General features: G+C 34.8%; 1 protein-coding gene across 8 annotated transcripts in view; it reads right to left on the bottom strand.

Moving 5' to 3' along the window:
• The window catches only part of HEATR5A (HEAT repeat containing 5A), a 122,506-nt gene that overhangs the window by 85,316 nt on the left and 13,467 nt on the right, over positions 1-23,723 (bottom strand). For 6 of the 8 annotated variants that reach the window (XM_086709982.1, XM_086709985.1, XM_086709988.1 and 3 more), the window contains exons 2-11: positions 21,455-21,654; positions 20,013-20,224; positions 18,696-18,804; positions 16,101-16,250; positions 15,094-15,268; positions 8,902-9,062; positions 7,493-7,748; positions 6,722-6,877; positions 4,871-5,121; positions 2,381-2,492 (exon numbers count right to left, since the gene is read on the bottom strand). In XM_086709982.1, the coding sequence (XP_086566108.1) occupies positions 2,381-2,492; positions 4,871-5,121; positions 6,722-6,877; positions 7,493-7,748; positions 8,902-9,062; positions 15,094-15,268; positions 16,101-16,250; positions 18,696-18,804; positions 20,013-20,224; positions 21,455-21,580 (1,708 nt within the window). In that variant the 5' untranslated portion in view covers positions 21,581-21,654. Of the gene's footprint in view, positions 1-2,380; positions 2,493-4,870; positions 5,122-6,721; positions 6,878-7,492; positions 7,749-8,901; positions 9,063-15,093; positions 15,269-16,100; positions 16,251-18,695; positions 18,805-20,012; positions 20,225-21,454; positions 21,655-22,270; positions 22,348-23,723 lie in introns of all 8 variants that reach the window. The other 2 variants (XM_086709983.1, XM_086709986.1) reach the window with 2 other exon arrangements.

The following is a 23,723-nucleotide window of genomic DNA, read 5'->3' as shown; positions in this document are numbered from 1 at the left end:
ATTACATCCTTAAGATATCTCACTAATTCAGTAGTGAACAGTGCCTCTTTCCTACAATGTCATTTCAGAGACATATATGAATTAACTTAATAAAAATGAGTACATAGTAATTACAAAGAGAATACATAAACAAGAGTAAGTTTATTCACACCAAGAATAATGTACCTAGCAAAAACTACACACTTTATCATTCACAGATCTATAAGCCATGTAGATGTCTACAGGTGAATCCAAGTTATTTCAGGTGGTATCAGATAAAGTGGGAAGTGTAACAAAAAAAGTTTTAAAAATGCTGTAGTTTACATCTGAGGAACTGATTTGAATGTGGTCTATTTGAGTTTATATTAGTTCAGAATAGTGAATATATTTACAGTGATGGAAACTGTTAATGGTAAAGGAAATGCTGAAAATGTAAAAAAGGTGTTAAAACTTCAAGGCAAAAATTAATGAAGCACCCAGATGGTCTACATACCATTTCCCACAAAAAAGAATCAACACTCCTTGGAAAATGACTGGTTGCAAGCCTGGAGCAGAAAATGTAATGTAAAAGCTGGGACATCTTGTTATGCCAAAAGTAAACATGTTATCAAAGAATACCAGGTTCATGTCAAAAGGATACATGAACCAGCTTGAAGGGGCTTTCACTGACAATTTGAGGATCAAAAGGAATAATGACTGCAATGGACTGAAACACATATAAAAATCTATGAGTTCATAATGATACTTAAGAGTAAAAACCTCACTGACACCTTTGACAGCTGCTAGGTTATTAGCAATATATTCTAAAAATTGATAATAAAGGTAAATAATAATACATAAAACAAGAGATTAAAGCCCAAGAAAACACAGTAATTAACAATATCAATTTAAAATTTTAATCCTTTTTTGTATGTTGACTATGATTATGCAGTAAAATATGATATACTAATAATCTCTTTAAAAGAGAAGGGATTTCTTGTAGTCGTCTTCCAATGGAATTACTTTGTTCTGAAAAGTTTTGTTCATTGAAATATTGCACTTATTAAGTAGTTTATTTTCTCCTTTAATTAACCAAAATCATCAATATGGCAGGCAAGAAACACCCAGTAAAAAGCAAATAAAAGTTTGACCACATTATCCCCATCACATGGTGAAATGATGACCTATGCCAGGGGCCTAATTTTCTGTAATGGGTTAGACAGTAAACATTTTTGGTTTTGCAAACCACATAGTCTCTGGCAATAACTTAATTCAGCTACTGTAGTGCTTAAAGGCCACAGACAATATATACGATAATGGTTGCGCTCTAATAAAACTTTATGTACACTGAAAACTGACTTTCATGTTAATTCTCATGATCACAAAATATTTTTTTTTAACCATTAAAAATGTAAAAACTCTTCTTAGCTCACAGGCTGTATAAAACACAGGGCAAGTCAAATTTGGCCCATAGGCTGAACCCTGATACAGTCCAATAAATCTCTTTAATCATCAAGAACATTATTTAAAATGGTTCTTCAATTATGATTGCTTATTTTAATTTAAGTAAAATGTTTTTAGGGAGTATTCCTTTTTTTTTTTTTTTTAAGTTTATTCATTTATTTTGAGAGACAGAAAAAGAGAGAAAGAATCTCAAACAAGCTCCGTGCTGAGAGCTTAGAGCCTGAAACATGGCTCAAACTCATGAATCCATGAGATGATGACCAGACCTGAAACCAAGAGTCAGATACAACCGAATGAACTATCCAGGTACTCTAATTTAAGCTCCTTTTAGATCATATTACTTCAGAGATGTCAAAATGATTTATTGGTTAAATCCAGCCAGTTTTATATCTTGGCAACAAATGATATTATAAAAGAGAGATTTAAAATGCAACTTTAATAAAGTAATAAAATTGATTTTCAAAGTTATAGGATGCAAATACAAAAGTCATGACCATAAAATACTTGCTGATTTTTAATAAATATAATGAACCCTATCCCCCTCCAATTATCTTATTAGTGTTACCAATTCTCAAAACAATTACAGAATTGGATTTACAGGCTATGGTATGGTCTCTTGCCAACCCTTACATTGTGGAAATTATTTTCCCCTGAAGATGGATGTGAATGATTTTTGGAAAATTCAGAGTCATTCAGAGTTAAGCCTGAACTGACTTATCCTAACAAGGCTCATAAATTGGTCTTGAAGAGAATTTTAAATAAGGAGATCTGAAAACATTTTGAGGAATGGAATAAATATATGGCTTCCTAAGCTGACTGCCAGAAGAAAAATGTTTGTGTAGATACTTAAATTCTGGTATATATTAAAAATTAGTCTCCTCAAATCATACAATACTTTACGTTCAGAAAACACAGAGTACTTCATAATTATGTAAACCTTCCACAAGACTGTCATTACCTAATGTCATCAGAGCAGCAATCAACAACCATCCAGCCTGTGTGCGCTGGGCTGAAAGACGACTGTTTTGAGCAGCTGAACACAGCAAATCCTCTGCTAATGTCATAATAATCTATTTACATGGAGAAGGACAAGGGGAAAAAAAAGCATATCAATTTATAGGTTAATGACAAATGACAGCAACTAACAATCTCTTGAAAAATTAACCCTTACATGACAAATGAAAGTCAAAAAGTACTGTCAATCATGTAGACTATACCACAGGACAACATCATAGAGAAAACTATAAAAACTGTTAAGTTTTAAGGTTAAATACTGGCATATTAGGTTGTATACAGCAGCCCTATAATTCTTTGTAGAGCACATATGATGACATTGTATAACTGTTCAAGTTAAGGTATATAGAATTTGAGTTAATTTTAGTTTTAAGCAATTACCTTAAATCTGTAATTACCAGAAAAAGTTTCATCATAGGCATCTTTTTTGTTTTTTCAACGTTTATTTATTTTTGGGACAGAAAGAGACAGAGCATGAACGGGGAGGGGCAGAGAGAGAGGGAGACAGAATCGGAAACAGGCTCCAGGCTCTGAGCCATCAGCCCAGAGCCCGACGCGGGGCTCGAACTCACGGACCGTGAGATCGTGACCTGGCTGAAGTCGGACGTCTAACCGACTGCGCCACCCAGGCGCCCCAGGCATCTGTCTTTTTTAAAATTTGCATACTATTTTGATATCTGAGTGGCTGAAAATCTTTCCAGAGGCAATATACTACAGAGGTTAAAAGTATTCAAAATAGTCTCGCATTGAAGTGAGTTTCACAGTAGAGTGGGATTCATAAAAATGTTTTATTTTAAAAGTCTATGACATTGGCAGTATTGTAAAACAAAGGAGGAAAACCCAGATATTTCACATTTATGGATAATGCATACTTTTATAGTACAAAGGCCAATGTTGAGGCATCTATTATCTGAGAAAACATCTCTGTTACCAAACACCTCTAGAAAAGCAGCAAGTATTATGAGCTGGCATATAAATTTTATAAACAGGAAGGCTAGTATATTTTAAAACTAACCAAAAGAATAAAAATATAAATAAAGCAAACCAATCAACTTACTACTACCTTAGGACTACTTGCAGCCTATATAACCAATGGGTAACACTCAATAAGAACAAGAATGAACCAATCCTTTCTGCCTAAACTAGTAAAATCTGAGGATATTAAATTTAATTAAATATATGCAATGGCAATTCTTTGCTTAGTAAGATACATATGTTAGTTTCAAATATAACTAAAATAATAAAAGAATGAATTTAAATGAATATCACCTCCCAAAGTTGTCAATCACCATACTCAAATGGTACTGGCAATCCTCAAAATAGTTTTAGAACCTCTGAAGTAACGGTATGTTCTTTTGTAAAGCCTAAACGGCAAATATAATACTAATAATGACATAAGAGTGACAGTGAGAAAGCAAGGAACAATGGTGATTTATTTCTAAAAAAATACTTGTATGTGTGTAAGGCCTAGATTAAAAAGGCTTTCACTGTCAAACAACATTCTCTGATAACTTGTAATTCCTAGTTATTCAAACCACTGTTACTGTTTTTTATTTTGATGCACACATTATCCCATCTTTGGTCAGCAGGAGGCCCTTAAGTTACCTTCTGTATTCTATTAAAATGAACACAGTAGTCTTTGATGACTTCCTTGTTCTCTGGCATGACAAGATATTTGAGGTTTATATTGTGCATTTCCTACCCCGGATCTGGAACAAGCCGTTCCTTCATGTAGCCCAGATTCCTTTTTGCTAAAATGGGTTTTGAGCCATAATCTGAGCACTGGGGGTTTTCCTTGCTACCAGGTTGTCAATGCTTTTAGGTCCTGTCACTGGACAGAGTGAGGATTTAAGTATTTTTGAAAAGAAAAAAATTATCAGGGAACAGTAATATTTTCCATTCAAATTTAACACAGGGGGCTTTTACTTCCTTGATTTTACAACTGCAACTCTCTTTTTTTAAATATGGAAAATCTTGATTCCTAAGAACATTAACTATTTTCAAAATACTACTAATTTTAAAATACTATTACCAATAATACTATAACCTACAAAATTACTTTAAAAAGTTTAAGATTTGTCCTTTACAATGCGATTTTATTTTATTATATTTTTTACATGCAATTTTAAATGCACTTCTATGGCAGAGCTAAATATATAGCAAAACAAAGCCTTCAGGAACAAATTCTGTTACTAAAGGAAGATATTTCCAATAAAAAGCACAGAAAGCACTCCTGTTTAAGAGTGGGTAAAATATTTTTTACTATCCCTTCATTTTTCACAGCAATTATTCGATAATATTTAAAAATTAAGTAAGTTAGCTGACTGGTCAGAAATTTGTCCTACATGGCTTTGACTGGGTGATACACAAGACGATGATGTTTTTAGCAAAAACTGGCAACGTCATTATCATATGTGGAGAATGAAACCATTACCTTGCCCTTTCCATGAGGAATTCCTAAAGGACAATGTTTCACTGCTCCCAACAAAGCTGCCACAGCAAAACTAAAGCCAGTCACTGCTTCAGGTGAAGACTTAAGTACAGTAAGCCGTTCCAGGCAACGGTCTAAAAGAGGTGTTAGGTAAGAAGGTAATGCCACAGCAATGCAGTGTAAACACCAAGCTGCCGCTAGTCGAACAGAAATGCTAGGATGCACAATAACTGAAATGACACTGTCAAGAATGCCTGGAAGGACAGGAAAAAAAGACTTAGCTCTACAGATAAACTCACTTAGCCAAAAAAAGTCAAAAGAATAAGCAGCCACATGGATATAAAATATATTATCTTTATCAAAAGTCAAACCAGAATAGAAAAAAGACAACATAGTTATAATTTTTATTTGTAAGAATTACTTCTACTAATATGTCTCATGAAAACTGGTTTAAATAAAAACACAAAAGAAAAATTTTATTTCCTAAATAAGCCAATGTTCTGCTTTTTGATCTTGAGATCACTATTCATTTGGTACTTGGAATAAAAAGTATCAATAAATAACAAAAACACCTTGAAAAGAAATGTCACATTATGCTCCATTCTCCTCTTTTTAAAAAATCTCTTTTGGCACATTTATCTACATAATTAGTACACTTCCTATATGCCATATCACTCTTACCTGAGAATAAAATGTTAAATAAAACAGGCTTTGCTAGGTCCTCAGTAGTCTACTAACCAATTATGAAGACAGTGGAGTACCACTACTGTTAAGAATAAAAGTCTGTATTTGCTGTAATTCAACATACAACTTCACTGAAACATGTAACAATTCACGTTGACTACTACTTCAATAATATGGGATAAGAGCTTACAAACTAAACATAATGTAAACTTCAGTCAGCAGGAAAAACATGTCACAGTCAAAGGACAAAAGCCATCCAAAGTGAGTTTTAAAAATGTTTAAATAAAAGACCACATATTCTTATGATTTCATTTATATGAAATGTCCAGAATAGGCAAATCCATAGAGATAGGAAGTAGATTAGTGATTATCAGGGGCTGGGGGAAGGGAAATGGGGAGGGACTGCTAATGGGTATAGGACTTCTTAGCGTGATGAAAACATTCAGAAATTAGTGGTGATAGTTATACAACTCTGTGAATATACCAAAACCACTGAATTGGATACTTCAAAAGGGTGAACTTTTTGGTATGTGAATTATCTCTCAAAGTGATTAATTTTCTTAAAAAAATTTTTTTTGGTGTTTTTATTCATTTTTGAGAGACAGAACACTAGTGGGGTTGAGGGCAGAAAGAGAGGGAGACACAGAATCTGAAGCAGGCTCCAGGCTCTCAGCTGTCAGCACAGAGCCCAATGCGGGGCTCAAATTTATGAACCACAAGATCACGACCTGAGTTGAAGTCGGACACTTAACCGACTGAGCCACCCAGGTGCCCCTCAAAAAGTGATTAGTTTTCCAAGAGAGTAAGAAAATGGAGACTGCTTGAAAGGAACTTTGAGGAAGTGAATTACTTGTATCATACAAGTTTTCACTGTAGATGAGAGACAAGAATTGAGGTTTGCTTCTTTTTTCCATGTTATCTTAAATATCTCCAGAAAGGGAAACTAAGGGGGTGACTTAGAGAAAAACTTTTAATTATAAAAGAAAAAGCTGAAGTATAGACTTATTTTTTTAAATTTTGATTATATACACTTCATAAAACATCTCTAACAAATCTATAATGGAATCTATAATAAATGAGCTATATGAGGGAGACTCTCTTCCCTGGAAAAAAGTTGTCTAGAGTAAAAGTAAACACAAGGTATACAGATGAGTCACAAACAACACATACCTGAACTTGAATCTTGCAGCAAAGGTGCAGCTGTGGTGCCAAGACTGTATGTGAGATTTCCAAGTTCTTGTAGAGCACACACCAGCATATGCTGGCTGGCTGTTACATCTGTGGAGCCAAGCCGGGTCTCCACATTACTGTCACTCATCACAGCATCTGACAGAAGCAGAAGAACTAACTATGCATCAATGTTTTATTAAAATATATTGTAGGGGGTGGGTGTTAGGAGCACAAAATATAAAGGTAAAAATTAATACTTCCACTCTTCATATATGAAACCCTTAAGGCAGTTAACTGAAATACTAAAATGGGGACATGCATTAATTGAGAAAGAAATGAACCAATATAACCAATTTAGTTCAAGCAACCTGACCATCAGCCCTTAATTACTCTTACAGCAAGTCGCACTGAAAGGGAGAATTCATGGAAAACTAAAAAATATTCCAATTTTATTGGTATACGAGATAAACAGAGTGGACTTAAAATAGTACAGGAACTGACATGGATTGTTTCAAAACACTTTTATCAACTTCTAGGGGAAGACTATGAATTCTGAGGAACTATTATCACCAGCCTTTAAGACTTAACATATATATGACAGGTCTTACCAAGTGAGATAATTTATGTCTCATTTATGTATTGACAACTTTGCCCTAAAACAAATGACCTCTATTACAAAAGTGTTTTTTGTATTAATGTAGCCAGTCTAGCTTTTCTGAAAGGACAATTCCTTTAGAGCTGTTAAAACAGAATGTTGTAACAGATCCATACCCATAACTTTCTTTAACTTCCAGATAGCCTGGCAAATATCCTTGGCAGCAGCAATTTGAGCTTTTTCTCCAAGAAGGCCTCCTATAGTAGCTCGGAGGATAAATGAAACACAACGGCGACCGCAGACAGCGTCAGTCTGAGTTTGGGTGGCTTTAGGGTGCGACTGTGACACAAGACTTAGAATATGGGAAAGAAAGGCAGCAAAATTTTTCTCTAGCCATGTCCCTCCTAGTGTTGAAACAAATACCACATAAGCCTAAAAAAGAAAAGAGTTTTATCTTCAAAATGAAATAATTTCAATTCTATATTAATATTTTCTCTTCTACTAAACATACATAAGTTATTGTTTCTTTTTACTCTTTCCACATTTTTTGTTTGTTTATTAAGCCAAATATGAAGTACACAGTCTTTCAACTGGGATTTCATTTATGCTGCATTTTTATTTGGTCAGACTGTGCAAAGTTGCAGGATAGTGAGCAGAGCCAGCCAATACGCAGGATGTGCCTCTGGCTACTCTGAACAAATTCAAGCTCTTTAAGATTCTGAACAAGAAAAGCCAAATCAAACATGAACACATTGTAAGAATTAAATATATTCCAACACCCTAACTCTAAGGGAATTTAAACCCAGAAATGTGAAAGGAAACTTTACAGTGATGAATCACTGCTCTTTACTTGCATAAATGTTAATGGCTGGTCTTACTCCAGAGATACAAAGACAGTAGATTTCTTATGTAATCTGTTCTTTTAGAAATACTCAGTTTACAATTATACTGGGATACCTTACATTCTCAAGAACTCTAACATCTGTATACAGTATAAAACAATGAGAACATACGTGAATTAACAACATTCACTTTGAACCATAAGGGCATTTAGAAAACAAGATAATTCAGAGACCTCTGTGTTGTTTTATTCTAAGATACTTTTCCTAGGTTTAACTTAGATTATATGCTATGATTTTTACTTAGGAATTGAAACCACATAAAATGGAAATACAATATTACCCATACTGAGTGATACATACCTAACGTGTACCTTATATCTGAAATGTAAAAGCACACAAAAGCACAATGGAAAACATGTTAAACTACAAGACACATGAAAGCATAAGGCCTAGAAACAAACAAATGTTGTTTGTATTTCAAAGGAAATAAAAATTTCTATTAGGAACTAAAGACACATTGTGAGTAATAGCCTATTTCATTGGCTTTTAGGTAACTACGGTTCTCTTACTTGTAATGTAGCTTTTAAAGAGTGTTGTAGCCTTACCAAGTCTATTTTATAAATATGAGAGCATAAGTGATGACCCTGCACAGTATCATTTATGCCTGGAATATGCAGATACTAATATCCTCATTAGAGAGGCCAGTGAGCATTACACGTAGATAACTGATATGTGACTCTAACCTGAGTAACTCCAACTCGAACATCCCTACTGACTGAACTGGTTCCTTTCAGCATATCTCCACTGGCTCGAAGAAATCCTGAACTCCCACGGAGAAACCCTGTTCCTAGTAATTCCAGAACTTCCTCCAGAGATACTCTGCGCATGCTTTGACGTGAGGCTGCTATAACAAAGAACAAAACATGTGATTCGTACTTTACAGACTAAAATTTTAATGCATGACCCTGATTTGTATGATCTTGGTTAACATGTTAACTGTAACAAAAATAAACTAAAAATCCAAACAAAATGCAGAACTGACAAGACATTACATGCATTAACACACAAAGTTATACAAGGGTTCAGAGGTCAAATCCTAACAGATTCTGAAGTATCATGTCAATGACATCTTAAACACTAAGCCACTTTGAGATTATGCCCTACTACCCTCTTTTCCACAAAGAAGTTAAAAGGCTAACCATCCTCTAAAATAAAAAACATAAACTCCCCTCATTTTCCAAAAATTCTTTTGAAATATTACATGTTAAATGTTACATGTTAACCAACATGTCCTATTTTTTTAAAAATTTTCAACTGCAGGCACAACTTTTTTATCCTCAGTCTGTAGAGAAATCAAAGCTAAATATTACTAATTTGCTCAGTTGGCCCTTAGGCTACAATAATTAAGAGATTAATTAAGGCAGAATATTTACTTTCAAGTTTGTCTGCAGTTTGACATAGGTGAATTTCTACCTGTGAATATCTAGGGAATAAGAGCTCTCAGAAAAAAAAGAACCCATTTTCTCCCTTTCATTCTTCTGAGTAACGATGGTCATGAGCTCTGACACCATTATTGGCTCAAGTCATACACAGTGGGGAAATAAACTTCCATTAATCAAAGTTATGAACAAAAAATCTACTCCTTAGGCTAAGGAGGAAGTAACTATCTGAAACAAATGAAAATCTATATTGGCATTTGGGAGAAAAACATTAGTGAACAGTATAAAATCCGTGTCCTCATGGATCATAAATCCTAGGAAGGAAAGAATAAGGAACATAATAAATGACCAAATATATAGTATACTGGGCAGTAATTAAAGCCATGCAAAAAAATAGAGCAGCTCAGGAACACTGGGGGGAAGTGTTTGTGTTTTGGTTTGTTTTATTTATTTTGAGAAAGAGGAGAGAGGGGGAGAGAGAGAGAGAGAGAGAGAGAGAGAGAGAGAGAGAGAGAGAGAGAGAACGAACATGTGGGAGAGGGAGAGAAAAGAATCCCAAGCTGGCTCTGCACTGTCAGCACAAAGCCCAATGTGGGACTTGAACAAACATGAGATCACAACCTGAGCCAAAATCAAGAGTCGGTCACTTAAATGACTGAGCCACCCAGGTGCCCCAAATGCTTGTGAGTTTTATTTATTTATTTATTTATTTATTTATTTATTTATTTATTCTTTTTTTTTTTCCAACGTGTATTTATTTTTGGGACAGAGAGAGACAGAGCATGAACGGGGGAGGGGCAGAGAGAGAGGGAGACACAGAATCGGAAACAGGCTCCAGGCTCTGAGCCATCAGCCCAGAGCCTGACGTGGGGCTCGAACTCACGGACTGTGAGATCGTGACCTGGCTGAAGTCGGACGTGTATCCGACTGCGCCACCCAGGCGCCCCTGCTTGTGAGTTTTAAATAGGGTAGTCAAGGGATGCCTGGCTGGCTCAGTCAGTTAGGCGTCCGACTTCATTTCAGGTCATGATCTCACAGTCTGTGAGTTCAAGTCCTGCCTCGGGCTCTGTGCTGACAGCACAGAGCCTGGAGCCTGCTTCAGATTCTGTGTCTCCCTCTCTCTCTGCCCCTCCCCTGCTCATGCTCTGTCTCAAAAATAAATAACAACATTTTAAAAAATTTTAAAAAATAAATAGGGTAGTCAAGGTAGGATTCATTGGAAAGGTGACATCTAAACATTGTTTGAGAACAGTGAGGGAATCAGGTATGCAGATATATGGAGAAAAAGTGTTCTAGGCAGAGCAAATACGTAGGGCAAAAAGGCCTTTCAGAAGGATATGATGCCCAATGGGTTCAAGTAGAGTTATATGAACAGAGCACTGGAGGAATCTAATATGAGACAGGCCAGAGTATAAGGATGGGGAGAGAGAAGACATTGATCCTTGTAGATCATTATTATAAGGATGTGAGTGAAGTGAGTGGGTCTAATGATGGACCTTAAGCAGAGCAGTGATATAATCTGTCACTCTGCTTCTGTGCTGAGACAAGAAAACCCACTAGAAGCAACTCAGTAATGCAAGCAAGAGACGATGGTGGCTTAGATCAAAGTGGTTGCAGAAGAGTGAAGTTGGATATACATACATATGTATTTTTAAGTTTTTATTTCAAAACTTTTCAAAAGTATGTTATAAAAAAAAGCTGCAAGAATTGCAAGATAAACTCCCGTGTCCCCTTCACCTAGAGTTACCATATTCTCCTTATCACTTTGTCATTCTTGAAGAAAACATTTATAGAACAGCACTCAATCTGAGTTTGTCTAGTATTTCCTCAGAATTTTTGGCAGGAGAACCACGTTAAGTAATGCCATAATCCTTTTCAATGTATAACATTAAAATGCACTGTTAGTCTGTCCCTACATTGGTGTTATGATCTTTGAACACATGAATGAGGTTTGTCTGCCAGGTCTGTCCACTGTAAAATATCAACTTTCCTTTCGTAATTACTATGCAACCTGTGTGGTGATCCTTTAAGACAGTATAAATATGCTATAACCCATCAAACTTTCATCCAACTAGGTACAGAGGATTCCTACCTGCATAAATTATTACTATAATGACTGCAAAAGGTCATTATCTAACAATCATTCCTTCAATATTTATTAGTTAGCATTTACTGTAGAAAAGAACTTTCTCTTTTATTTATTCTCAGTAGGCACTCATAGATTTTTTATTTAGTAGGTTATAATAAATTTCTGTCATTATTAATTTTGCTTAACAGTCCTGGATGTCACCAGTGGGTCTGTCTTCAAGGAGCTGGCCAGTGGAAGCACCTTATTTTTCTGGCACAACAATAAGTTCCAAGCTCATCTTCAGAGGCGTCAGCCTCATCATTAGCCAATCCTAAAGATGTCTCAATTCTGGGTACATTTGAAGACTGTCTGGTAGAAAAGCTATTGAGTATGAGAGATAAGGGTCAAGGGTGACTTTCCAAATTTTTATTTGAACCTCTGGAAGGAAGGATAGAATTGGCATCAACTGAGATTAGCAAGCCTGTAAGTAGAACAGGTATGTATATTTTCTAGGGGAGGTGAGATCAGGCATTCGCTTTAGGGCAAGTTCACTTGAAACATCAAATAAACTTCCAAAGAGATGGCAAAGGGGCAGCTAGATATGAGAGTTGGGTGCCCAGGCTAAAGATACAAATCCAAGAATCCCTGAAAGATGGTATTTAAGCCACGAAACTGGGTAAGATCACCAAGAGGATGCACATACATACACTGCAGAAGACCAAGTACTAGGTAAGGGGCTTCTTCTGTAAAAAGATAAGGAATCATCAAAGATGGAACAGGAATTTCTAGTGGAGAAGAAGGAAAACCAAGAGAGAATGAAGTCCCATAGGCAAGTGAAAAAAAGAGGAGGAAAAGGATCTGCCAAGTTAAATACTGCTGAAAGGTCAAGTGAGACAACTGAGAACTGCCCACTGATGTTGGCATGGCGGAGTATCAGAATATAAGCTCAAAATAGGCACTTTTGATTTGTTTTGTTCAATGACATAACCCATGTACTCAGAAAAGATACTGGCCAAGTATAAACACTCAACAAATATTTACTGAATGAATGAATGAACATGGAGGTCTTTGGTGACCTTAACAAAAAAAGCAGTTTTGAAGGAGTGAATGAGGAGAATCCTAACTGAAGTGGTTTGAAAAATATGGCAGGAGAGAAACTAAAGACAGTATCAAGAACTCTTCGGAGGAACTTTGCTGCAAAAGGAAGAGAAATGGACCTCCAGCTCACTGGGAAATGAGACAGAAAAGGATTATTTTTTTTTAAAGATGGGAGAAACAAAATCATGTTTCTGTAGGTAATAATCCAATAGAGAGAGAAAAGCTGATAAAAGAGATGAGAGACTTTCTAGGGCAATGTCCTTGAGCAGGTAAGAGAATGATAGAGTAAAACCTTGGATTGCAAGTAACTTGTTCAGCAAGTGTTCTGCAAGACAAGCAAATATTTCTAACAAATTTTAACTTGATAAATGAGTGATGTCTTGCAATATGAGTAGTACATGATGCTAAATATCACGTGATCACAACTGAGTCAATGTTTCTTGAAATTTGCTTTGATATACAAGTGCTTTGGATTACAAGCATGCTTCCAGAATCAATTATGCTTACAAATGAAGGTTTTACAATATTAAATTAGATATTAAAAGATCACATCAATTCCTACAACTCGTTCCAATGATAGGAAAATGTCACACTCAATCCCTGCTTTTTAAATGCCTTGGAGTAACATACCACTTGTTTGAATGAAGCCTGTTAGTTTTACTAGGAAAATCATTTCAGTTCTCTACTTTATAACCTTTGTGTATTATGGTTGAGTATATAAACCTCCAGTGCATTGGTTTTCTAAATTATTCAGCACTATGTTGCTATTAGTCCCCACCTTTAAAAACTCTATTATGATACCTACATCACTTCTTAGTGGTACAAAAATAACTCAATTATTTGCAGGCTAGAATTTATTGACGCAAGATGACAGAATTTCTAACAAAAGATTAGGCTAAATCCTAAAGATTTCTTAGTGTGGATGAAGCTGATTCTTCACTTTGCTCAATCTGATTACAAAAACACTAGCATTAGTTTAGTGCTACCATCAAAGCATATACACTTATTTATTCACATTTCTTATGCATTTCTACATTTTGCTTTTTTTACTGCAACTGTGTGCCAGCGCTTATGATACATTTATAGAAATGTATATAGAAATGAGCAATCCACATTTTCAAAAGGATTAATTCAAAAGACATTAAACATGTTTTCTAACTTTAATTTTTTAGGTGGCTTAAGATTTAAACTCCTAACTGTCCTGAACAACTTTTTTTTTGGTTTGGGTTTTTTTGTGTGTGGCTTCTTCCTGTTCCTATTCACCCTTTCCTCACTACCCGGTAAGTAAGAAAGTCTTAATGAATTGTAAGATTAGAGAAACTGTAATGAAAATAAAAATTTATTATAAATTTTACTTATAATCTCAGAATGAGGGGACTGTAGTTTATTAATGTTCCCCATGTGACTGTGATATGCTGTGCTTACTGTCCTCTCCCATCCCTGGTTAAGAAACACTGGCTTTAGGAAAAACAATTTCCCTTTATATAATGATAATGATTTCTTAAGCAACGCCTCTCTAATTTTAATGTGCATTATGAATTATCTGGAGATCTTATTCAAATGAGAATTTTGATTTAGTAAATTGTGTGGGGCCTGGGTTTCTGCATTTCTTACAAGCTTCGAGGTGATGCTGATACTACAGGTCTGCAAATGTTTGAGAAGCAAGGTTCTACAGAACAATCACATTTTCATTTGTGTGAGATTGTTTATTTTTTGGAGACAGAAAGATAAAGCAAATTTTCAATTACTCATCAGTGTTTTACATACACTGTTGATTAAATCCAGGCAAATTCTTGTTTTCAAAAATATCCCATCTGTGCTCATTGCCTATAAGTGTAGGAATAGGGAATAAAAAGTAACAAAAGCAAATTGTCCAAGTATGGTGAATTTCAAATACCTGTTGTTTGTAATTATTGCCCAATTGTTTTTAGCATTGTTCCCTTATACCGACCTAGAAAATGGCAAGCCAAAAATAGGGAATCAAATGCATGTTGCTTAAAAAAAGAACTAAGATACAGATCATATCTATTATTAGATAATGTTTCACAATTTACTTTTAAAAAAAAAGCAAAGACCATAGTATAAAGAAAGACAATGACTAAATAAAGTGTATTTCTTCAAGAGTTCATTTTTTTCCCTCAAATTTTTACTGAATTGTTTAAAAATGAAATCTTGGGACCTTTAGCAATGTTTATAAACTAAAATTGATCTCTAAGATATCCTGCAGCTCTTCAGAATTAATATTGGATAGTAGTAATACTCCTTTATGTTTGTATAAACCAACTGGGAAAAAATTATAAGACATTATGAAAATAATTATATAAATTTACCTGCTCCTGGATGTTTAGAAATTATAGCTTTAGCCAACACCGTGCCTAGTAGCTTTGAAACTGAAATCCTCACATCATAATTGGAACCTTCAAAGGACTTAAAACATAGTGTGGCCACACTATCCAGGTCCGTACTCCACATAAAGATGGCCTCTTTCTGAAGTTCAAGGAGACACTATTTAATTGGAAAAAGAGACATTAATGAACAACAAAATGTTAACCGTCAGGTTCAGAGCTATATAAGTTGTAGAAACTATCAAGTTCTAACAAAAATGATATACAAATTTAAAGTATGTAAACAATGACTGCAGGGACAAAAAATGAGTACTTACTAAAAGTCATAAAAGTTGTATTATATAAAACAATGTGTCCACAGAGGGTGGGAGGAAAATCCATTCTGACTCAATAGGCTAGGAAAAATGTCTTTAGAACAAATTTGTCGGCTATGAGCAATTGTGACAATGATTACAACAACTTTACCATACTATCTAACCAACTACATTAAGAAGGCATGATAATTCTGCACAGGATCTCAAGACTTGGCCTGGATCCTTAGAAGACTAGACTGCCTTAGTCTGATTCTGTTCCTAGCTTGCAAAAAGTGACATATTGAAAAGAAATTAAAATGTCAAAATCTAAATCCTAGACTTAAAAAAAAAGGCATGATAAGCACAGATCTCTTTCAAATAACGTAAACTTTACATGTAAAATTTAGTTTACAAAATTACAGAGAAGAAGCATGGTAGACTGAAAGGAATACTTAGAGTCTGGTAACATGAATTCCCCACCCTCCAACAATGTGCTGTGAACTACTTGAAGAACCTTGGGAAATCCATAGAATTCTCTGGGCCTCAGTTTCCTCATATACTAACATAAGATTAGTCTCAGCTGATTGCCAAGGTTGTAGCTTTAGGATCATGTGGCTGTTATTAGTGTTTTCACAGGGATGAACTAATTTAATTTTCTTTATATTTATTTTGAGAAATTCTGCTTATTAGACCATTTACCTTTGCAGCAGCACAACGAACAGCCATGGATCTATCTGTTAGGCAGGATTTAGCAGCTTTATAAACATCCCTGTGGCAAGGTATAGCAGCAGCTCCTAGTCCATTTAATATATTTTGTAGACTCAGCATAATCTCATATCGACCTTGAGACTACCAAAAAGAAGAAATTTAAATAGTAAGAAAAGAAATTCACTGTGAAAAGCAGCATTTAGCATCAAAATTTACCTCCTACATTAGTGAAACACTTACCTATCTGTGTACACTAACCAACCCACCCAACATTAACAGCTGTTATTTTATGCACTGTTTACTATTTGAAAAGTGTTGTCTATATTACATTTCAACACAATACAAAGGGTTGATGTGAAGATTAAATGAAATTATATGAAAAGTACCTAGCACAAAGCTTGCATGTTGCTAAGCATTCAATAAATGGTTGCTGTTAATGAGGCAATATGGTAAGAGTGTAGGGTCTGCCACCTAGCAGGTGGGTGACCTTGGACAAAACTGTTTCTTCATCTGTTAAATGGACGTATCCACCTCAAAGGCTATTGTGGAGATCAAACAAGTTACTACAGGTAAAGTACTTAGAATAGTACCTGACCTATAGTACATGCTCAGTAGATTTCATAGCTTTTAACGTCATTTAATGAGTCGAGTAGTTTAACTCTGATGACAAGTCTGGGCTTCAGACTTAAAAAGACCTGGGTCTGAATTTTGGCTCTGACCCTTAGTACCTGTGTGGCTTTAAATCGTTCCTACTTATTTCTCCATCTAGAAGATGAGGATAAGATGAACCCCATAGAGCCAGTATGATGAACCCTTGTGGGGAAAACATTCACCACAGTGCCAGGCACACAGTAAACACACACAAAAAATAGTAGCTCCTCATGTTACTGATGTTTTACTAAATGCCCCCAAATGATTTCTATATCCCAGGAAGTTAAGGCCACTAAAGATAACTAAAGTTGAGAGAAGACAAGATCAACATCAAGTATCCTCTTCATAGGAATATTAATTTATTTTATCTGTTTAAAGATATATGAACATCTTCGTTCATCTTTGTCATGACCTGAGCCAAAATTAAGAGTATGACACTTAACCAACTGAGCCACCCCAGGTGCCCCTGATGTTTTTAATTTATATATTCATTTCTGAATATCTTTGTTCAAAGGAGCACAATAGTGAATAATTACAGGTGGACGTAACAAAATGGGTCCTAAGGTGAAACTTCTGAATTTCCTTCTATCCCAACTTTATGTTGTCTATTACTGAAAGGTGTGGATCAAAGGTGGGAACCTTTTTGATATATCCAACATGTTGTGGTACCTGATCAACTAAATCATAAAGGCAAAAATAAGAAGAAATAAAATCCTTAGCAATAACTTTACAATTTCAGAAACCTATACAGCAATTCTCTGTTAACTATAGGGCCTGAAAAGAAGACAGCTTAACTAATGGGAGTGAAGTCAGAAAAAAGTTTAAGGTGGTCATTCCTCACTAGATAAAAGTTCTTACAAACATTTCCTCTAAAAACAAAAGATTAAAGATGCGGACAATCTCTTCTGCTAAATCACTTTCTTTAATCTTTCAGCAAACCACTGCTCAGAAGTGAATTCCTGAGTAGATTCTATCACCAGTATTATATAATGAGCATCACTTCTTGAATCAGCTATGTTCTTTTTTTTTTTTAAGATTTTATTTTTTTTAAGTAACATCTACACCTAACATGGGGTTTGAACTCACAACACTGAGATTGCAAGTTGCATGTGCTACTGAGACAGGCAGGCACCCCAAATCAGCTATGTTCTTCTCAAAATTTAGCATATTTTACATTTGAACTTTCCAATGTTGTATCTTGGTGCATTAAAAAAAAATGTGTTTAACTAGACAGCATTTTTCTAAATTATTTCAGAGCTGTTTTCTAGACTTCTTTTCTAGGTAAGGTTAGAACAAGAACTGGTATGACATTTTTATATTAAAAACATTTTTTTGTTTGTTTATTTTTAGGGGCCCCTGGGTGGCTCAGTCAGGTGAGCGTCCACTTTGGCTCAGGTCATGATCTCATGTTCCATGGGTTCAAGCCCTGTGTCAGGCTCTGTGCTGACAGCTCAAAGCATGGAACTTACTTCAGATTCTGGGTCTCCCTCTTTCTCTGCCCCTCCCTGTCACACACTCTCTCTCTCTCAAAATAAATAAACATTTAAAAAATAAAGTTTATTTTTATTTATTTTGAAAGAGAGATAGCAAGTAAGTGGAGGAGGAGCAGCTTGTCCTTATTGACAAGCACTTGCTGTAGTACTAGTAAGCAGTATTGGGGAAAGGTGATGTGAGAGGAAGAAGCAGGGATGGGTCTGCCAGAGAAATACCTTAGTTTTTGCCTATCTGAATTTATCTATAATCTCATATTATGGGCTTTCTAATAAAGATTCAATATACCAAGTACCTATGTGCATCTCCCAGAAATATTTTTATGGATAAATTTATATACATACCTACATATGCTTATCATATGTAAAGAAATTTTATTGGTTCAAGAAATCATAAAACCTATATAATACTACCTTTTTATTCTTTGGTTGAACTTGCACTCACCTCTGCACTCTTCATAGCTTTAAGAATATTCCCCACTGTATCGGTAAAGGTGTTAACCAGGATTCTCCCCAACTTCTTGTACAAGGAACCCAAACATACCACAGCAGCACTGAAACAACATTTAAATTAGAAATCAGTCACGAGGGAAAAAAAAGGAAAAAAAAATCTTAGACTATTAAAGGCGACTATTTAATTTTACCTTTAAAGGATAAAATTGCCCAGAATCGACTCCACAGTTAAATCCTAAGGCATAACACTTGCATGAGTATCAAATAATTATACTTTCAATAACAAGAATTTTAAAAAGATGTATCTTCAAATAATCTAAACCTCAGCCCAAAGATTCCATTCCCTCAAATTTTATAAAGTAATTTTTCATACAATTGACCTACATATATTATTAGATAATCAAAGATACTCTTAAAGATAAAAGATAAGTAAAATAGGAAATAATGTTCTTATCAAGTCTGAAGTCTGAAACCTGTATGGGAAGATATATCCTGTTATAAGCTAAAAGATCAACAAAAATTTCTGTAAAATAACTACTGTGGAACCATACATGGCAAACTGCCTTCTCTAAAATAACAGATGAAAAAATGAACTGAATAATACATTGAAAAATTCTAAGCTGTTTTTTTCAGGAGCTCGGAAGAGTATTTTTCTATATTGTAGTTACTATTAATTTTTACTAATAAGAACTAACAAATTCAAAGAACACCCAAGATGTGGAGAATTTAAAATCTCTTTTTCTTAAACACTCAACTGCTAAGATTTTTTGTATGTATCTTTAAACACTTTTTTTTAATAGTTGACATATATTAGCTTCAGGTGTACAACACAGTGATTCGACAATTATAAACATTACAAAATGCTCACTACAATAAATGCAGTCACTATCCGTCACCATACAAAACTATTACAATATTATGGACTATATTCCCTATGGTGTGCTTTTCATCCCCATGACTTATTTATTTTTATAACTGTAAGTTTGTACCTCTTAATCCCCTTCACTTATTCCACCTGACCCCCATTATCCCTTACTTCTGGCAACCACCAGTTTGTGTTCTATATTTACGAGTCTTCAACTGCTAAATTTTTAGTGAGAGTTTTGATTCCCAAATCAAGACTTCAAATATGCCTAAAATATTTTTTAGAACAGTCAGTGGAAAAATGTTAGATGTTTTTTAAAACTTAGATTTAAAAAAATGAGTGAAATAATTTGTATTCAGTTTGGGTACAAGTAGTTTGGGTTCTTTAGAGAAATGATACCACAAGGAAGCACTATTTTATGTTCAATTTTAATATTTAACTTACAGTTTAGTGGGAAGATAACTTGGAGAATCATCTTTGCTACGAATAAGATCATTACATTTATCGATTGTCTCATAAACAGAGAACGTGTCTCCAATACTATAAAGAATTCCGAGATTTTTAGCCAGCAGTTTGCGGGTAGGAGGCCCTGGAGAGCTGTTCAACAAAGATAGGAGCTGTTCTACCAGAGTCTTCTGTTTCTCCCTTACATCACTCTAGAAAGGAAGGTAACAAAAAGACAATTCAAAGTCAACATAATTACATGTAATCCTCTAATACGATTTTTCTTTCATATATTTAAGAATTAAAAACTCTAGAAAAATGCAAAATTATTTTGACGAAAAATTACAGATCATTTGGTGATGTAGTCATCTATACCACACGAACAGGTAGTTCGTTGCCCTGAGGATATCTCTAAAAAATAATTTCTGGGCCAATATACACTGGAGTCTCTGTAAAGAAAGACAAGGGCTCTATTTCTTCTAAATCTTTTTCTAGTGAAAGGTAGAGCAAAGTCATATTCTAACTATTAAGCCTCTGCCATATGTATATGTACATGAGCAATGTATAATCGATCGCTAAAGTTGACCTTGTCATGAATGATTATTTGTTTTACTTAGATCTTTTTCTAAGTTTAGTGCAATTTTCTTTTTGCAAACTTATGCATTTAATGCCAGTAATGTTACTCCATTTTACTTGTCTGCTCTCTGAAAAAGGAGTACAGAGTATCATTACAGCAGTAACGGTACTCAGGTGATCACTAAGGTCTAAGCTCCTACAATGAAGTATTTGTTAGTGTATGGATTTTTGCCTTATTAAATTCCAAATGTTTCCATGAGTAGTGTCTTTGCACCGCTTTTGCATTGCATATGATATTGTGAGAATATCCTCATTTTTAGTAGATGTATGCGAAGTATTTAGGTATAAAACCACCTCACATGGCTTGGTAAATCAGTCAAATATGGCAAAATGTTAACAAATGCTGGATACAGGTGAAAATATGAGCGTGTCTTTTTTTCTGGTACTTATTTCATAAGCTTAAAAGTGAATATGTTTACTAAAAGACTTTTCCAATTACATTCTCCTTAAAGAGCTCAAACTTTTTAAAACTCCCATTACAATATTTAGCAGTATCTTACACAAGGACTTCATGCATATGAAGGTGAACAAGATAATGAAAATGAAATCTAATAAAATGTGGTTCATAGTAGTTTATATTTTTATACATATTTTAAGTAATATAAAAAATATTGGCTGACTTCTTCCTGCTTTTTGAAAGAACAAATTTCTTGTAATATTTCATTATAAACTCTCAATAAGGTATACCATTTGAAAGCTAATTTAGGTTATTCTGGGTAGAACTAGAAAAGCAAACCAAAGGAACTAAACATTATCCAGCATTTTAAAAAAACACACACAAAAACAGTTTTTGCAATTTTACCCACCCTGCTGGTTGCCAGCAAGAGCTTCTCCAAATATCTCAACCAATCAAAAATAAACTCTGCCCTCTGAACTTCACCTAGTTGATTATATGCTTCTTCATTCAGCAATAAGCTATGAGCTAATTCCATTCCTTGCAGAAAATTCTCCTAGCTGGTCACAATTCTTCTCATTAAACTTCAGTTGATATACCTAAGAAAAAAATCTGTAATAGAGGAAAAGAACATATTTTAAAAGGAGAGTAAAAAGGAAGGCAATCATAATACTGAATCTTCCACAGAAAACACAAAAGCATAATTAAAGTGACAATATTTTTTCTAATAGCTCTGGGGTGAAACTGGGAAATACCAATCCCAAACTCTTAACAATGACACAAAATCCACCTTTGACTCCTTTTTTAGAGAGTAGACAAAACAGATATTCAGGCATTATTCATACACAGATACAAAAACTTGCTAAACAGAAGAGAAATTTCATTAAAATCCTGAAAATTTTTACTTTGGGCTATTCAAGTATTAGTTTTCCATTTTCTTTGTAGGATAAATACCCTTCACTAAAATAAAATGAGTCATGAGTACAAATCAACAAATGACCAAATATCCAGACCTCCTACTAAATTTCTATAATATATCTCCCTGGGCATATATTCTGTCTTTTACCTAGCGATTTAAAAGGACTTATTCCTATTAGCATCTGTTCCCCTAGCCTAATATTCTGTGTAGCTTGAAGCTAGGAGTTTTAGGAAAAAGTCTCATCTCTATCAGAATAGTCTCCTTATTTCCGTGAACCTTGTGAAAGCAAAGTCCTATTATTGAAGGTACTTGGATGGATGGTGCTCAGGGATTGTAGCAATAAAGATCATATCTGCTATGACCCAGATCCAAAGTAGCCTTCACTCCTGTTGTAGCAAATTAAAAAAGATAGAGAAGATTTTGTTTGTTTGTTTTAATTCATGAGCATGTCCTGGGCATACACTTTCCAGAACATAAATAACATGTAAGTGTACACACACACACTTGTAAGATGACATTCTGATTACAGAATCTTTTATTTTTAGGAGCACGCTCAAATTTACAGCAGTAAAGCAGCGTGTCTGCAACTCATTTTTGAATAAGTAAATCAATTAGCCATAAAATATAGTAAAATGCTAACAGCTTTTTAAAAAAAATTTTTTTTTGAAAGCAAAACAGAGCACGAGTCGGGGGGGGGGGGGGGGAGAGAGAGAGAGAGAGAGAGAGAGAGAGGCAGACAGACAGATTCCAAAACAGGTTCCAGGCTCTGAGCTGTCATCACAGAGCCCAACATGGGGCTTGAACTTACAGACCACGAGGTCATGACCTGAGCGGAAGTCATACGCTTAACCGAATGAACCACCCAACGCCCCAAAATGTTAAACAGCTTTATGTAGATAGTGGGTATGTGAACAGTTATTTCACTATTCTTCATTTTTTTCTGTATTTTTAAAAAGATCACAATAGAAAGTTGGAAGAATTAGTTAAGAAATGAAGAAACACACAAGCAGGATGCCTGGCTGGCTAAGTGGTAGAGCATGAGACTCTTAATGTTGGGGTCCTGAGTTCGAGTCACACTTTGAGGGCAGAGTTTACTTTAAATTTTTTTTTAAAGGGAAAAGTTTAAGAAAAAACACACAAACTGGTTTTTAAAAAATAATCATCAGGGCACTGGGTGGCTCAGTCAGTTCAGCGTCTGACTTCGACTCAGGTCATGGTCTCACGGTTCGTGAGTTCGAGCCCCTTGATAGGCTCTCTGTGACTAGCACAAAGCCTGCTTTGGATACTCTGTCTCCCTCTCTCTCTGCTTCTCCCCTGCTCACACACATTCTCTCTCTCTCTCAAAAATAAGTAAACACTAAAAAAAAAAAAAATCATCACTACTACTTAAAGGAAAGACAATTATCATCAAGAACACTAAATAGGGAAGGCACCTGTTCAATAAAGTATCAAAAATAAATTTGATGTATTATATAAAACTCCCAGCTAAATAGAAACAGATAATTAGAATTGCATGGAAATACAGTCAGAATGCTACAGGTAATTAAACTAAGAGATATTAATACATAGCTAATATTCCCCCAAATAAATCTCAATCTTTTATAGAGAAGCCAAAGATGTATTAGAGAGAAGTAAAGATGTATTAGAAAATCAGATGGGAGACATGGGGAAGGCTTTTCTTTCCTTTATTCATTTTTTACTCCCAGAGAGTTTACTGATATAAAATTATCTATAGTTTCAGATCATCAAAATTATTATAAAC

Source organism: Puma concolor, chromosome B3, assembly GCF_028749965.1.
Source record: "Puma concolor isolate L17-30 chromosome B3, mPumCon1.1.hap2, whole genome shotgun sequence".
Lineage (NCBI taxonomy): Eukaryota > Metazoa > Chordata > Mammalia > Carnivora > Felidae > Puma > Puma concolor.
Note: the sequence above shows the minus strand (reverse complement) of the source record. Positions and strands in the feature narration are given on the sequence as shown.